The sequence below is a fragment of the Grammomys surdaster genome, unplaced genomic scaffold (genome assembly GCF_004785775.1).
Source record: "Grammomys surdaster isolate TR1022 unplaced genomic scaffold, NIH_TR_1.0 371, whole genome shotgun sequence".
In the NCBI taxonomy this organism is placed as follows: Eukaryota; Metazoa; Chordata; class Mammalia; order Rodentia; family Muridae; genus Grammomys; species Grammomys surdaster.
Window position 1 is genome coordinate 6,421,420 of NW_021604790.1, and position 18,241 is coordinate 6,439,660.

An 18,241-nucleotide genomic window follows, 5' to 3' on the forward strand; every position below is an offset into this window, starting at 1 on the left:
AAATGATGGCCAGGACTCAAGTTCAGCCTGACCCCTGCAAGGGCAAGATATTCTTGAGGTGCTTACAAACACTGACAGTTGCATTGTCGTGCCTCTGAGATACTCAACTTAGCAGAGTCAGGAGTTTCCAAAGCCCTCCTCCCCTCTCAGCATGCGATAAAGAGGAGGTAAGAACCACAGGGCCGGATGAGAACATGGCTCTCAGGACAGATGTTGGCCCCAACCCCAGCCTAACAATGTTCTAATGCCCACTGCTCTACCCACACACAATCTGTCTGGAACATCTGCTGCTAGACTATGGAATCTGTCCTATTGTGGGTCAGAGTGGGCAAGGAGAAGGAGAAGCAGCAGCAGCAGCTATGGGGGGACAGTGAGGTTTGGTGGCGAGCATGTGCTGGTGGGCTCAGTACTTTCAAGGGTGGCAGCATTAGTGCTGTTGACCATAGACACACACAGGCCAATAACAGACTCCTGAAGATCACCATATCTGAGCATCACAATACCCCAGAGAGAGGGGAACTCTGTTTCCATCTGAGGAAGGAGTAATCCCTAGTTCATGCCTGATTCTGGCTCCCTGCTAAGGCTGTCAAGAGGGAGGGCAGGCACCAACATCCCGCCAATGAGACAGACACTTGTGGAGGCATCTGAATTAGACTGCAGACTTATACAGGAAAGCAAGCAAACAAAAGGAAAGATCAAAAGACCTAGAAAAGCAAAAGCCTAAAGTCAGAAGACTGCTCACACTTTCCCTTTGTGATCTACGTAAACACATCTGGGCTCCACATGTTACGACTATACACCGCCCACCCTCTTCTCCTTCATGCCTTGGGCTTGTGCACATGTGCCACCATGACCTGCTCTGTGTAGCCAACTGGTCTACCTGGCTATGAGCCCAGGACAATGGCATGGCACACTGGTCACTAGGTGCCAAGAATACAACCTCGAAGGTCTGTCTGGTTGTGAGAACTTACGGTTTATGTCATGTAACAGATCTGAAGTCTGGACTTAGGGTCTGATCCATGTGAGCCATACATGGAATCTGACGTGAAGCCAGCAGACTGCTCGGCCCCGTGCCAGCTCTTTCTCTGGGAACTAGGAAGTGAGGGGCTCACTTCCATTTTCTAGAACATCAGTGTCTAGGACATGTTCTAGACTCCTTCAAATCTAGATGATTTCCAAGGTCTTCTTTACAGATGTCATTGACTTTAAAAACAAACAAACAAACTGGCCTGGAAGGGCAGCTCAGTGGTTAAGAGCACTATTGCACTCCAGAGGACACACTTCAGTCCTCAGCGCCCAGAGGTGGCTCAGAACCACCGTCAACACCAGCTGACACCCTCTTCTGACCTCCACAGGCAGGCCCGTACACACATCTACAAAAGATTAACACCTTTGTTTAAAATTGATACACATTATAATTTCCATTTTAGAAGCAGTGGCTCCACCCCACTCTAGAACATTCTATGTGTGGTGCTTCCCTAGTGCTGTCGTGTCCTGTACATTAACCAAGGTATTTTCCACCACCAAGTTCTGGATAGAAGGATAGAAGCTGGTGGCAGCAATTTCTTATACCACAAGTGTGCATGCATGTGTGTGGACATGTTTGTGCTCCCACACTTGCACTATCATCTTCAGGCCAAGGGTAACAGGTACAGGACTCCTTAAGCCCCATAAGATTATCTGCGTAGACTTCTGAAGAAACATCACATGTCTGAAGAAAATGGCCCCCAGGCTACTCGGGCAGTACCAAACCACTACCCACGTCAGACTCTCACCACTCTCTTGTAGGCTACACAGAAGAAGAGCCCACCTCTTCCTTTCTCAGAACACATGTACCCTTTATCAGCCTTTCTTTAAAATGCTCGTTTTTACAGGAAACAATTACACACACACACACACACACACACACACAGCAGCAAGAAACAAAGATTATTTCACAATGACATCCAAGCCAGTGGCACATGATGCAGTAAAATGTCTCAAGGAACGGACAAGCAGGTTTGCTTTTCCTTTTTGCCAGTTCCTGTATCTAAGGCAGACTCTGCACAGGGGCACAGGGAACAAAGACAAGCATCAGAGCCGCAGAACACAGACAATGCATCAAAAGGGTTTTATGAACAAAATCCTGGCCTCCACAGGCTGCATTTCCAATGACTGCCATAAAAATTTAAAGCCGAAGAACAAATGTGCATACATTTCCTAATCCTGCTCTGTGGATGCAGGAGAAATGTGAGGTGCATATTCATTGTGCCGCCTCCTCCCTCCACTCAGGAAGGGCAACCAAGCATGCTTCCAAAGGCAATGTTTGGGGAAGCCAGCGTTCCAAAGCTGAAGCAAGGCCATCGAGACTGTCTATCTAGCTCTTGGGGAGTATTGTATTTAAAATGAGCTTATGTCCCAGTGCAGCACGGACTGACTCAATTCTGTGGGAGGCCAGGGATGCCTTTCTGCTAAAAGAGAGATCGAAGCAACTGCTCCTGAGTTTGGTCATGCACGGCTGCTGTGTCAAGGTGGCAGCTGTGGTGGCCTGGTCTAGGAGCAGACACAGCAGGACACTCTCTTCATGCTTGTGTGCCTGTTCCCGATTTTAAAAGAATGCATATTCATTACTGAACACACGTATGATCTCTCTTCCCAGATAGAACAGAAACATTTTCGCTGTATTTTCTTTAAGTCTAATCCCCCCCCCTTTAAAGACATGGTCTCATTGTACAGCCACAGATGACTTCAAACTGGCGATCCCACTTCAGCCTCCTGAGAACTAGGATTACACACATGTACCACCAAGCCCAGTTTCAGTCTCTTTCCAATGTACCAATAATTAAAAAAAAAAATGGCAAGTGCCTTTAATCTCTGTATTTGGGAGGCAGAGGCAGGCAGATCCTTGTGAGTTACAGGCTAGCCTGGTCTTTATAGTAAGTCCCAGGCCAGCCCTGGCCACATAGTGAGACTGTATCTGCCTCCCTTCCACCTTCCTCAAAAATGGCTTTATAAGAAAGAGTCTCCTGTAGTCTGGACTAGCCTTAATTCATTCTGTGGCTGAAGATGGACATTCTGATCCTCTTGCTTTCATCTTCTAAGTGCTAAGATTACAGGCAGTGGCACCATGCCTGACCCATGGAGCAACGCCATGCCTGACCCATGGAGCAATACTTTTGTTTTTAAGATTCCCCACCCATCCTCCAGACAGGGTTACTTTGTGTAACAGTCCTGGCTGTCTTGGAACAAGATTTTTGTTATTTTTTAAAACTGTGTGTGTGTGTGTGTGTGTGCATGCACATGTGTGTTTAGATATAAAAGTACTTGAATGTAGCTGCCCAAAGAGGCCAGAGCCATGGAAAGCCAAAGGTGTTGGATTCCCTTAGAGCTGGAGTTACAAGTAGTTGTTAGTGCTGGGAATTGAACTTGTGTCCTCTGCAAGAACAGCATGCACTCCGTACTGAGCTATCTCTCCAGCCCACACGTTTTTTCTTTGAAATGTCTATCCAGATGCTTGACCCATTTTAAAAAATTATTTTTGTGTGTATGAATATTTTGCCTAAATGTTTGTCTGTACAGTATGTGCATGTTTGGTACATGTAAAGGCCAGAAGAGGGTGTCAGATCCTCTGGGATTGGAGTTATAGACAGATGTGAACCACCATGTGGGTCCTGGGACTTGAATCCAGGTCCTATGGAAACACAGGCATTATCCTTAGCTGCTGAGACATCTCTCCAGTCTCCTGACCCATTCTGTTGGTGTGTAGGCATGTGTGTATGAAGGCCAGAGGTCTAGTCTGGATGCTGTCCTTTAGTCTGCCACACCTTGTTTTTTGGGACAGGGTCTCTCACTGGGACCTGAGACACACCGAGTGGGCCAGACTGGCTAGTCAGTGAGCTCAGAATCCACCTTCCTCTCTCTCCTCAGGGCTGGGATCACACGCACGCACCATTGCATCTGGCTTTTTTATCTGGGAGCTAAACGCACGTTATCGTGTTAGCAAGCCCCTGCCTACTGAGCTGTCACTCCACTCCCCTTTACACTTGCCTTTTTCCTTTGTGTGTGTGTGTGTGTGGTGCATGTATACATGCACATATATGTGCAGATGTATGTACATATGTGTATATATAGAAAGACCAGAGGTCAAAATGAGAATCTTGATCTCTTCTCCACCCTATTAGTCTATAAAGTTTTTTTCTTAATGGAGTTGGGGGCAGGGTGGTCAAGTACACGTGTGCAGCTACTGACGGAAGTCAAAGGTGTGCGTGAGGTCCCTGGAGCCGGGATTTAGAGTGCTGTGATCTACCCGATATGGGTACTGGACCCCGAACTGGTCCTCTGCAAAAGCAGCACACACTTTTGTAACTGCTGAGCTCTCTCTAGTCTCAGACCCTCTTCTTGACAGGGTCTTACAGAACCTGATCTTATTAACTAAGCTATGCTGTCTGGCCACTGAGCTGCAGGGACCTGTCTCTGCCCGCCTAGCTCGGGGTTTCAGATGAGCGTCATCACGATGGACTGTGTGGGTGCTGGGGAATCCAAACTCAGATCCTTGTAAAGCACACATGTACTGAGTGCGCCGGCTCCCTGTGCATTTACCTATTTCTTAATTCAATTATCGATGTCCCTAATATTGAGCCACAAAACTTTTTATATATTTTGGCTATTAGAGCAATATGAGAGAAACAATTTGCAAATGTTTTCTCCTACTCTGTGGACTATTTTTAAAGATTTATTATTTTCATTTTTGTGCACTTTGTGTGTCTGTGTAAGTGTGTGCCACACATGTGCGGGTGCCTGGGGAAGCCAGAAGAGGGCGTCACATCCTCCTGGAGCTGGAGTTTCATGCAGCTGTGAGCCTCCATGGGGGTGCTGGGAATCAAACCTAGGTCCTCTGGAAGAGCAGTGTATGCTCTTAACCACTGAGCCATCTCTTTAGCCCCTAATTTTTTTAACTTGAAAATTTGCTTCATTACATTTTGTTTACTTTTATTTAGTGTGTGGGAGTGGGTTTTCCCCACCAGATGGGTTCTGGGTCTGAACTCGGGTCATCAGGCTTGGCAGCAGGCACCTCTACCCACTGCCATCTGGTTAGCCCTCTTTCAACGTTCTCTATGGCACTGTTTTTCTTTTCTCTCTCTCTCTCTCTCTCTCTCTCTCTCTCTCTCTCTCTCTCTCTTTTTTGGGGGGGTTGAGACAGTCTATGGCACTGTTTATGGCACCAAAGGCTTAAATTTAGGTGGACCCAGTTTACTTTTCTTTGGATGTTTGCTTATGTTGTCTTCGTAGGAGCTTTTATGTTTCTCTTTTTGCTTCCTCATGTTCTTTTGGGCAGGCTTGAACTCATATTCTATCAGTTTCCTGGGGGCTAGAGTTTCTGATGGGTACCCATGCCTTGCTCAGGAGGTTCCCCCGAACTTGGTAACTAAGATTTACATCTGTTATGTGCTTTATACCTTAGAGTTTGAGGTCTGTGATCACACAATCCAATTCTGCATGGAATGTGAGGCTTGAGTCACATGAGCTAATTCTGCACAGAGTGTGAGGCTTGGGTTTAAGATCCTTCTTTTACATGGATAGTTAGTTGTTCCCACGTCATTTATTTAAAAGACTATTCTTAGGCCAGCAAGATGACTCAGTGGGTAAAGGTGCTTGCCACCAAACCCGATGAGTGTTTGTTTGTTTGTTTGTTTGTTTGTTTGCGGCCCTGGCTGTCTTGGAGTACACCATGCAGACCAGACTAGCCTCAAACTCACAGAGATCCACATGCCTCTGCCTCTCGAGTGCTGGGATCAAAGGTGTGCGTCACCAAACCTCACTATGACCTGAGTTTAATCCCCAGGACCCACATAGTGCAAAAAGAGAACTGACTCCTGGAAGTCACCCTCCTACTTCCATGGCATGGGCACAGGGGCATGCACTCGTGTACACACACATGTATATACATACCAAATACATGTAAAAGGAGTTTTAAAATGAAGAGTACTCTTTTCCTTACTGATTTTTCTTGGCATTCCTGTGTCCTCTAAATTTTTATTTTTAAATTGGACATATTGCTTCTTTTTTTTTTTTTTTTTTTTACTTAAAATAAGCTTTTTTTTCCCCCCATTTACAGTTTGAAGAGGAAAAAGGGCAGCCCTGGGAACGTCTGCTAGCTTCAGGGTTCCTGCTTTCTAACTGATTCTTGTTCATGTCATTCTTATGCCCTGAAACACAGGTGGCACTGTCCTATAATCCAGCTCACAGATACTAGGTCAAAAATAGAATCCAGAACCCCGAGTGACAGTGACAACAGGGCTCCACCCCAGAGCAGCCTACAGTGTCTCACAGTCCCTCAGTCCTCCCATGAAAAGGAAGTGAAGTACCTACACACCCTGAGCGCCACAGCCTCACGCCTGGAGGATGGGCACACGCTGCTGCTCTGGCAGGCTTCTCTCCCAGCAGCCAAGTCCAGGGCATGCAGAGCCCATAACTTCCTGTCCTCAAATCTGGAGGATCTAGAAATAGGTAATATTTTATAATTCTAATACAGTTTAATAGCTTCAAAGTTGTTTCTATAATGAATCTTCTGATCTTGTTTTTAATTATTAGGGTTATGAACAACTGCCAGTAATGTTTTGAACTGTTTCACACAGCAGGGTAGTCTGTGTTAACTAATTAGATGCTGAGTATTTTTAATGGTGGTTCAGAGCCCAAGAATCAGAGACTTAATGCTGGCCCAGTCACCTTGGCTAGCACTGAACACCACTGAAAGGGAGGTGAATGTGTGGGGTGGTTAGAACACTCTCGAGCCCTACCCTCGGGGACAGAAATGCTTTCACCATGGTCTGTAAAAGGGAGAAGGAAGACGAGATGGTAGGAAGTGGGGGTAAGGAGAACAAAGTGTCCCAAGGCTCCTTCTATGAAAGAGGGGACCTATGAACCTGGGTGAACATCTGGGTGGCGGCCAAGTCTGAACCATAATGGAGCACGCTAAGGGAATGCCAAGGTTCCTCCGTGTCTCTGATTCCTTTAAGGCCCTCCTTTGGACTCACATTGGAGGTAATATGGACTTTAGGAAATGTCCTATCTTTGGCACAAGGCATGAACACTGACAATCCCTAAAAGGTCCATCTTTGGTGAGGTCAGAGAAACAGGCACTGCCGTACCTTCCTGGTAGGAATGAACATTGGTGTAACTATCAGGAACGGAGGTTGGCGGTCTCTAACCAAAAGCACACGTGCATTCACCTTCTGACCTAGTAATCCTGCTTCCAAGATTCAGCATGGAAAATACTCAAAAACATGAAAGCATGCTCACACGTGATTCATCCGGGTACCACCAGGAAATTGCAAAATATTGGAAAACCTTAAATTATAGAACATCCACATGTCGATGTCTCTGCTGCATCTGTTTAAAAAGATGAGAGTGAATTCTATGAATGAACATGGGGTAGCTTCCAGAAAGTATTTGTGAATGGACCAGCAATGCTCAAAGAACATCCACAGTACGCTAAACTCTGAGTAAAACAGAAGAGCAAATGACGCACACAGACAGCAAATCAGAGGCTCAGGGCACTATGGTCTGGAAGTGGGTGAGGGCAGCAGAGACACTGGGGAAAACAAGTGTTTTCTGATTTTTGGAACCATGTTAGTGTTTCATAGAGTGGGGGGCATTTGCTCAAATCACAAAACACATCTGATGTTAGCACAGCATCAGCTCTGCTGGCTTGTAGCTGAGCGATGCAGAGCACCATGGCGGAGCTCACTTTCCACCTGACATGCTTCTCCTTGGGAAGGGCAGAGCCCATGCCCGTCTCCCTAACCAGGCATGGGAGGTTCCCAGGCTGTCCTGATGAAGGACACCAGCACGCCTGCTGTGCCTCCATCCCTAGGGAGGCTTGCCTGAAACAAAGAAGAACTGAGGCCTGCAGCTTTCAGTGCTGGCTCATCTCCACTCAAAAACCAGCATCTACCTGCCCTCCAAGAGAGGGCACTTCCCCCTGGCAGTTGTCTTAGTTAGGGTTTCACTGCTGTGAGAGACAGTATGATCACAGCAACTCTTAGAAAGGACAACATTTAATTGGGGCTGGCTTACAGGTTCAGAGGTTCAGTCCACTATCATCATGGTGGAAGCATGGTAGCATAGTCGCAGACACGGTGCTGAGGGAGCTCAGAGTCCTACATCCTGATCCCCAGGCGGCAGGAGACTGAGCCACACTGGGCATAGCCTGAGCATACGGGACATCAAAGCCCAACTCCACAGTGACACACTTCCTCCAAAAAGGCCATACCTCCTAATAGTGCCACTCCCCATGGGCCAAGCATTCAAACCCATGAGTCTGTGAAGGCCATGCCTATTCAAACCACCAGAGCAGTGATCATCCTCCAGCCTCCAGGGCAGCATCCACAAGTGATCCTGTACAGAGCAGCCAGAAGTCCTCACCTGCCACCCCTGATGAAATTACAAATTTGTGAGGAACTAAATAGTGACTTTTGTTTGAAGCAACCACCTTGGGGACTGTTTGCTTCACAGAGATGGATGACTAACACCTGCACCCCACTACTAAACCCCAGAGAGCCAGAATATGGCCTACATGCTTCAGGCAGGCCAAGCAGACTGAGGAGTCTTGAACTCATGCACTCTGTTCAAATGCTGTCAAGGTCAATGACATATACACAGCCTATGCAAGTCTAGCTCTTTGGTTCCCTGGAGCATGGCAGTTAGTAAACTAACCTCTGGGCACTACGATTCTTGGTGTTTGTTTGGTTTTGGTTTTTTGGATTAAGGTTTGTCTGCCTTGGCTGTCTTGGAACTAGCTCTGTAGACCAGGCTGGCCTTGAATTCAAAGAATTTCCTGCCTCTGCCTCCTGAATATTGAGATTGAAAGCATGCACCACAACCCCCAGGCTATTTTTTGTTCTTTTAAAGACAGGATCTCAGTGTATATACAGCCCAGGATGGCAATCCTCCTGCCTCAGCCTTTTGAGTGTTAGGATTACAATAGTGTGCCACGTGCTCAGTTTCTGTTTGCCTTGTGAATGTGAGGAAGCCGTTCAGAAGGATTTTATCAAGCTCTCTGGGCAGGGCACAGCTCTTCTCCACATCTTCTTGGGTCTGATGAAAACCAGACAACTGATGACCTGGGATTAAGGCAATGTGGGGAGGAAGGAGATGATCCAGGCAAACTGGGCACTTCTTGAGGAGCTGACAGAACCTGTCCTAGCCTAGAAGGAAGTCTGCTTCCACCAGAGGCACATGGTCATCAAGCTAACAAGGTCACATGGGTCAGGTTGGCGGTTAACAACAGAGCAAGTACAGCACAGGGCAGCCAAAGGCACGAGGGGAAAATGCCACATGTTCCTCATTAGCGGCAGAAGTCTGGCTGCAGCAAGAGGTCAAAAACGACTGACTACATGGGGAGAGACCAGATGCTGTGCAGGCAGCAGCTATGCCTCAAAACGGTGGGGCACAGAGGAGGCCTGGACTGAGGCCTCTGGACTGAGGCCTCATGACAAATCTTCAGGAGCACTGACAAAGCCAAAGATCACTAAGGCATTGGGCCAGTGAGCAGGACCTTCCTAACCACAGCCTAACTACTGCTCAGGTGCAAACAGGAGGCAGCATCCTGCTTCCCTCTCTCACATGCACATCCGCCCATCAGCAGAGTCAGTTCCTCTCCGGCTAGCTCACCTGCCACCGCTTCCCACCTACTCCTTCATTCCTGCAGACTTTCTGCAGTCACTTACACTTTAGCCTTCCAACAATGGCACTCCCTATTCAAACCCTTGTAGGACCTCCCATCTCCCTCAGAACACGTCTGAAGAGGCCCTGCTGAGCCTCTGCTGCCTCCCTCTCTCATCCTTGCTTGTGCCCACCTTTGAGTATCCCAACTGCATTCCTGCTGTGGAGTGTGTGGGGCTTGCCTTTCTAGAATGTTCTCCTAAGGCTTACCGATTACCTCCTCAAAGAGACCTGGATAACACACATAGTAGGAGCCTTCCTCAACTGCCTTTACCCAGCTTCAATTCTTCCTGCCACCCAATGGCAGTGAGAATGCATGCCCTTCCGAGACAAGCTCATCACCATGTCTTCAAATCCTGACACAGGGAGGGCCTGGTATGAATCCCTCACACACGAAGGTGAACTTAAGAAGAGCAGGAAGGCCCCAGGCCTGGCTGGTTTACCTTCTTCCCAGCTGTGGGACTGCTTTCTGCACTCTGCACAGGGCTCCTGTTGGGGCTGCGGTCATCCTGGGGCACACACCTGCCCATGTACACACTGTAGTCTAGAAGCATCTTCTGTCGCACGCTTCCCACCAGTTCCTTCTGCTTTGGCTGGGACATCATTTCTTCCACGCTGCCTTTGCTGCTGCTGCGGCTATGGGTCAGGTGCCCCGAGGGGCTGCTGTGTCTGCTGTGGGTGGACAGAAGCCCTGGGGAAGAAATGATAGCTATTAATACAAATAATTAAAAAAGCAAGAATAAACTAAATGCCCGTGGGTTAAATGGAAACCCAGCTAAAATGCTAACAAATGATTAAAAAACTTTACCCTGAAAAATATCTTCTGCTCTAACGATAGGTGACTTTGAGAATAGTTTTAATTCTTTTCCAGGGTAATTTGGAACAGGGTCAGTGCAGTATTTTCCTTTGCTCCCAGTGTACCCTCTAGTCAGGGTGGAGCTGTGAACACTCACAGGGTAAAGGGAGGGTGGGCAGGAAGAATGTATGTTCATCTTCAGCTCAGGGCACTGCAAGGATGCCATCCTTCATTCAACAGAGCAGACCTCAAGCGCCTTCTGTGGACCGGTTCCATGCTAACCAGGGGAACAAGCTGAATCCTTGCGCCTGAGGTATGACACACGGGAAGATAAGTCCCAGTCACCTGTAACAGCATTGCCAAGAGCTGTTGACCTGGCACTGACATCCCACCAGCGACACCTGTGCTATCTGTTGAGGAAAGAGCTGCCATTTTCTTTGCCCTGGCAGAATGATCCAGATAGAGAAAAGAAGCAAGATTTAGAGGAGTCCCAAGAGGAAGACACACAGAGAGACAGGAAGTGTGGGTGGAGGGAAAGGTGGGAGCCTGACTGTCAAGTGTCCCAAGCGTGACCCAGATTCAGTTGCAACAGAGTTTTAAGCACGGAAGTATCCGCACTCAGGTTTACTGTGAGACAAGGTAAGAACAGAGGTCAGAATCCACTGGGTCACTGGTGTCGCCTGCTTCTGGCTGTCTGACCTGCAGCTCCCTCCTGGCTACGCAGACACTTGGGAAAGCTACTTTAACTTAGTGGTTTAGCTGGGTTATTTCCAGGACTGACTACCCGAGATTTTACCTAGAATTCAAACTTTTTATAATCCTTCATCATTCTCAAACCACTTCAAGGTTTAACATTATTATTATTATTAGTTATTATTATTATTATTTTTGTTTTTTTGAGACAGGGTTTCTCTGTGTAGCCCTGGCTGTCTTGGAACTCACTCAGTAGACCAGGCTGGCCTCCAACTCAGAAATCCGCCTGCCTCTGCCTCCCAAGTGCTGGGATTAAAGGTGTGTGCCACCACTACCCGGCTAACATTATTTTTAAATGTCAGGACAATGTATAACTGCACTTCCCCACCCCCCATTTTTTTAATAAAAGAACTTTAGTAGAAAATGCAGTGCAATCCAAATAAACTTCAGAGTTTAGTTAATACATAAAGAACAATTTAAAAAGATAGAGCCAAGAGCATCCCTTCTCCCAGCTCAAGGACCGGGGTGAGAACCTGACTCTGACAGGCATGGCTGCTGGTCCCTGCCCATAGGGCAGCTTCTTTGCTTGGGTGGGACAGGAACTGTCACCACTCTGTAGATCTCACAGCTAGCCCTTGGTAGCATCAGGCTACAATTGTGCCAGGGGCGCTCATGGCTTCCAGCTCTCACCAGGTTCTGTTCATCCTGCAGCCACTTCGGACTGAAGACAGAAACTGTGTGCTAGAGATTCGGAATCTCCACCCTTAGTTGGGCCTCCTGAGCCAGAACCTGCACAGGGAGTTGCTGGAGAAACCTGTGTTATGTCTCTAAGCGATAGCATCCCTGAGAGAGAGGACAGGCCTGAGTCAACCAGCAAGACTTCTCTCATGCGGTGTTTACAGAGGTGCCTGGTCCTGGAGATTCATCACTGATGCCACCTTCACAGCTGATGACAAGCCAGCTGGGCACTTGCTGTTCAGGCCGCTTTGAAATACAGTAGTCTTCCCCGTTGTTCTAAGCTCTATCTCTACACACAGTGTTTTAAGGTAGCCCCAGCTAACCTAGGTATTGCGAGGAGTGTGAGTGAGAGTGGAGGCTTACTTGATTTCAGTGTGGAGTAGCTACCAGGGCCTCCCACAGTCCCAGCTCTTCCCATTGACAAGTCATTAAAAATAACCAGATACAGCTGGGCATGGTAGCGCATGCCTTTAATGCCAGCACTCAGGTGGCCGAGGCTTACTGTGTAGTCTCACCTGGCCCAGAATTCACTACGTACACTAGTCTGACTTCAAACTCACAGAGATCCACCTGCCACTGCCACTGTCCTGAGACTAAAGGTATGTGCCACCATGCTCTGCTTTAACCACAATCTTCAGACTATGGTCCCCTGGAGCTGCTTTTATGAGAGTTGTGGGGCGTCACCACAGGCTAACCACATACATCTGCAAATGGACCATCACTGGAAAAACGACTTCCAACGAAGGGTGGTGGTGGTTACTGTAAAAAGTATACACACTTGAGGTTGCAGAGAGTAATTGACCTAAAGGCGGGCTTCCTGTCTGCCTGCCTGCCTGCCTGCCACTCTCTTAATCTTCCCACAAGCCCTTTAAACAGGTACACACTTACCACAAATGCTATTACCTGATTTACTTCCAGAAACACCAGTCGGCTTCTTGAGGTCTGACTTCAGCCTAGACGCCAGGATGAACCGCCTGAACCACTCCTCTTTTTCCCGGCCAGTTCTCCCAAACAGATACAGTATTGGGTCTCGCTGGCTAGACTTTGTCCCCTCTTGAGGCTGGGATGGCTTCTTAACATCTTCGCTCGACAGCTCTTTCTCAGGAGGTGGCTTCTCCTCAGTAGTTTCCTTATCAGTCTGCGCCTTAGACATAAAGTCATCTTGCCGACCAAGCTCAATACAAATGGGGTACTTTTTATTCCAGATTCGCTTTCGAGCCAAGCTTTTAGGTACAAGATAGATCTATGGAGAAAGGCAAATGAGGATTTACATACTAAAGAGTGTCTACCGTGTGCATCAATATCACCTGCATCAGAAAGGTCAGCCTGTCGGGGCCTTTGACTTAAATGATAGAAGTGAAATAACTCTAACCATTCATCTATAATCTGACTGTAGAACACAGGATGAATTTTAGAGATGACTTGTTATTGCTCAAAATTCCTTTTTTTTTTTTTTTTTTTTTTTTTTAAAAAAGGGTTTCTCTTTAACCTTGGCTGTCCTGGAACTCACTCTGTAGACCAGGCTGGCCTCGAACTCAGAAATCCACCTGCCTCTGCCTCCCAAGTGCTGGGATTAAAGGCGTGCGCCACCACCGCCCGGCCGCCCAGCTGCTCAAAATTCCTAAGTGTACATATTTAAGAGCTAAATACAAAAGCGCTATGAATATCTTTTATTCTCAGGCAGCAGTAACAGTAGTAACATTTAAGTGGTTATCATCAAACAGGCTGGGATAACAACTGAGTTAGTGACCCTAGGTGAAACTTAAGCTGGGGAAAAGTCTAGACAGAAAATGCAGGTCAGTGCTGGGAATCAACTCAAGGACGATTCTACATAGCAACTACCTTACATACTGCCATCACTGCAAAGGAATTGGAAGACCACTCACAAGAGTTATGATTACAGAGACCCCATGTGTCATGGTTTGTAGATGCTTGGCCCAGGGAGTGGACTATTTGGAGGTATGGCCTTGTTGGAGTAGGTGTGTCACTGTGGGTGTGAGCTTTAAGACCGTATTCCTAGCAGCCTGGAAGTCAGTATTCTGCCAGCAGCCTTTAAATGAAGATGTAGTCCTGTTCCTGTCCTCAAAGCACTCGCCCAACCTGCCCCCAGCCCCAGCCTCTTAGCTCCTCTTGCACCATGTCTGCCTGGATGCCACCATGTTCCCGCCTTGATGATAATGGACTGAACCTCTGAACCTGTAAGCCAGCCCCAATTAAATGGTGTCTTTATAAGAGTTGCTGTGGTCATGGTGTCTGTTCACAGCAATAAAACCCTAACTAAGACACCATGCCTATGTGGAAGAACAATTTATATTTCCACGAAAATACAAATGATGCTTTATCAAAATGCACTGGCATAGAACACTTTTCATATTTTACTGAACTTTATCAATACCTGGCAACACATACATAGCATTTACACTGAAAATCCAGTTTCTTTCCTTTTCTTTTCTTTCTTTCTTTCTTTCTTTGGGGGTATTGTGGAGGGGGCAGGTTGAAACAGTTCTTACTATGTACTCCAGAGCAGCCTGGCCTCAAACTAACACTGTAGCCCAGGCTGGCCTTGAAACTAGGATGATCCTCCTGCTTTGGCCTCCTGAGATTACAGATGCATGCTGCCACACCTGGCACTGATGCTGGGGATGGAACTACTGGCTTTGTGAATGTACAAATATTTTACCAACTGAGCTGCATCCCCAGCCCCATAACTAGCTTTTAAAGTCAAAGTTATGAGTGCAGAGAAAGAACCTGTGTTCCCGGTGTGCTCTATGGAGCTCAAAGAAATCCAGGCTCAGCCAGTTGGTGGTGGCCCACACCTTTAGTCTCGTCACTCAGGAGGCAGAGGCAGGCAGATCTCTGTGAAGTTGAGGCCAGCCTGGTCGTCAGAGTGAGTTCCAGGACAGCCAGGATTACACAGGGAAACTCTGTCTCGGGGGTGGGGGTGGGGAGCAGAAATGCAGGCTCTTGGGCCCCACTCAAAGTTGTCACAACCTGCATTTCAAAAGATGCCCAGGGTTTAGTTTCTTTGAGAGCTGCCATCCTAAAGTCTTCAACAACACTGTGGAATGGGACGCAGTATAGCAATCAAGTCTCCAAAGACTTTTCATTCTTTCAAGCTCTGCTTCCAAAATGACCCAGACTCACCTTGCTGTCGGAGAGGTCATAGATCTTCTGGCTGATGTAGGTGACCTCTGGCTTTGTCTCATTGTAGCTTGCCCTCCTGGATATGTTTTTGTTGGGCTTTGAAAGTCTTAAGGTTTCACCCTCGAGCCGAACAAAGACTGAGTGAGTCAAAGTCGCATGGTAAGTTTCTGGATCATAGTTGTAAATCTCATTCATCCATCCCTGGTGGAGAAAACCTCTATTAGGAAGAATGAACAGCGTGCCCATGGTGAGAATCCTGGCTATCAGGACTGAAGGTCCCAGTGACTGACTGCTGAGGAGTGATTTGGTATGGTTCTGATATCCCAAATTTGAGGAGGTAGAATGGTAATGTCCACTATCCTAAATATATGCTCTTTTTCTTAAAGCTGACAAGCAAAAGGAGAGATTCAGGTCCTGTGCACTCAAAGGAGCACGGCTCTCTGTCAAACCCTCCCTGGGACTGAGCACTGAGCCAGGCTGGCCTTTTCTGGTTGTTATTAGTTTCTTATGTAGCCCAGGCTAGCCTCGAACTTGTGCTCTTCCTGCCCCACAGCCTGAGTGCTGTGGTTACTGGTATGTGTCACCATGCCTGGCTCCTGGCCTACTGCTGTTTTTAGATTACGTTGATGCATTTGTTTGTTTATCACATATGTGGGGCCTGTTTATTACATTCGTGCTGAATGTTTGTTACACTCAGGCTGCAGTGTGCCTGTGGAGGCCAGAAGACAACCTGCAGGGGAAGGCAGGCCTCCTACCGTGTGGGACTCAGGAGTGAACTCGAGTTATCCAGCTTGGCAGCAAGCACCCACCAAGCCATTTACCAGCACCGGTCTAACTTTCTAAGTTAGCCAAGCTTCTGCGGACTTCAGTCTACTTTGCAAACAATCCTTGACAGATCACATTTATTCCCGTTACCACTCATCCAAGACTCGGAAGACTTACTGGCCTATTTCAATGAGATGTAACACGTACCTCATGGAAATCATATAGTGAAAAGCAGATGAGAAACAGGCACAGTGAACACATCTCAGTTATTATGTAATTTAAATGGGTACAGCTGTGAGCCAAAGACTGACCCATCCTCAAATCGGTACAAATATATTCATACAGTGGCTTGGTTTTGATTTGTTTTTTAAGTTTTAAAGACTTATTTTAGCCAGGCAGTGGTGGCGCACACCTTTAATCCCAGCATTTGAGAGGCAGAGGCAGGCGGATTTCTGAGTTCGAGGCCAGCCTGGTCTACAGAGTGAGTTCCAGGACAGCCAGGGCTACACAGAGAAACCCGTCTCGAAAAACCATGAGTATGAGTATTTTGCCTACACCCATCTGTCTGTCTGTCTGTCTGTCTGTACCATGTACATGCCTTGTGCCCAAGGAGGTAAGGAAAGGGAGTCAAATCTCCTGGAACTGGAGTTAAGGATGGTTGTGCACCACAATGTAGGTGCTGGGAACCAAACCTGGGTTCTCTTCAGGAACAATAAATGTTAACTGCCAAGCCATTTCTCCAGCCTTGATTTGTTTTACTTTCATGTAAGTGTGTCTATCTGTTTAAGTATGTGCACGTGTATGTGTGTGCTTCCAGAGACCAGAAAAAGGCATCAGATCCTATTGGTGCTGAGAACTGAACTCTGGTCCTCTGGAGAACAGCAACTGCTCTTCTCCACTAAGCCACTTTCCCAGGGCCCCAGACCCCCTTTCTTTGGAGACAGGGTCTTACTATGTTGCTCAGAGCTAACCTTGAACTTTTGACCCTCTGGCCTTGGCCTCCTGAGTAGTGGCAATTACAGGCCTGTCACTAGGTCCAGTCTTACACATGGGCCTCAAAAATAACATTTATACATGCTGACGCACACAAACAGAACACAGAAGGCATACAATATAATCAAATACATCATACATACACATGAAAACAATAAAACCCTTCATTTTGTATGATAATATATGCTAATATATGCTAACAAAACAACACAACAGCAAACAGACTATACTAATGTAATAATCTACTAATGCAATCAGTGTTATCACTTAACCCTTTGCCTGCCATAAAGAATGTTCTCAGATTTTGTGAATCATTGAGACCTCTTAAAAGCTCCATAAGGAATGTTAAATTGCTCACTTTGTAACGGGAAGGCAAGTACCTGAAACACCTAGACTGGGGAATGACATTTCTATGGTAAATATTTGAGTCTCTCACCAGTGTTGACCTGAGCCTCTGAGAATGAGGCCTCCTTAGAACCCCCTTCATTGTCCATCCATCATCACGATGTACACCAAACCTACATGCTAAGGAAAACGCTAGGATAGGCTGGGATCGATGACAAAGGGTTTTTTTTTAAAGGTTTTAAGTTTTATTTTAACATGTATGATGTCATGCCTGCACATGTGTGTGTCATTTGCATGTCTGGTGCCCAGGAAGGTCAAAAGGAGGCCCTGAAAATGGTTGTGAACTCCTATGTGAGTACTGGGAACCAAACCAGGTCCTTTGCAAAAACAAGTGCTGCTAGCCACTGAGCCATCTCTCCAGCCCTAGGAGTGGACACGAAGATTTTAAAGGGGTTTAGGAGCTGGAGGTATCTCAGCAGTAGAGCACTTGTCTAGCATGCACAAGGCCCTGGGTTCTACCCCAGCACCTAAGAAAAAGTTATGAACTAAAGCAGAGGAAAGGGTAAAATTCATGACTAAAGGGTCCCCACCAAAAAGTGGGGAATTTATCCCATCAGCCCACTCGAATATGAATAAGAGACATCACCACAAAAAGGCAGCTCCAGTCAGTACATGGTCTCACATACCGATCTGTGTTGGGGGAAGACTTAGGAACGACTTACTACTCGGGAGACTTGTCCTGCATGAGCTGGGAGGATTCCAGCCTCTCTCTGAGTTACTGACCACGAGCAGCATGCACCCACCCAGTTACTGGATGAACAGTGCTCATGGGAAGGGTGATAGTCTAGCATCTGAAAATGAGCCAGCAATGATCCATCCGAGAAGCAGAGGTAATCTCCAACTCGTAAGGACGGAAGCAGATCAACTGTCAGAGCATCAGCTGGGGTGGAGATGACTGTGCCAAGTGTAAAGCATTCATAGATGACACTGCTTGGGTAGTGTGATGAAAGCAGGGTTCAACTGGTGTGACCTCTGACGTGCAATCAGAAGCCTTTCCCTCCTATC

At 47.1% G+C, this 18,241-nt stretch overlaps 1 protein-coding gene across 2 annotated transcripts in view; it reads right to left on the reverse strand.

Moving 5' to 3' along the window:
* Tex2 (testis expressed 2) overlaps window positions 1-18,241 on the reverse strand; it is a 109,738-nt gene that overhangs the window by 29,373 nt on the left and 62,124 nt on the right. For both annotated transcript variants that reach the window (XM_028780617.1, XM_028780616.1), the window contains exons 3-5: window positions 15,074-15,274; window positions 12,833-13,172; window positions 10,146-10,393 (exon numbers count right to left, since the gene is read on the reverse strand). In XM_028780617.1, the coding sequence (XP_028636450.1) occupies window positions 10,146-10,393; window positions 12,833-13,172; window positions 15,074-15,274 (789 nt within the window). The remainder of the gene's footprint in view (window positions 1-10,145; window positions 10,394-12,832; window positions 13,173-15,073; window positions 15,275-18,241) is intronic.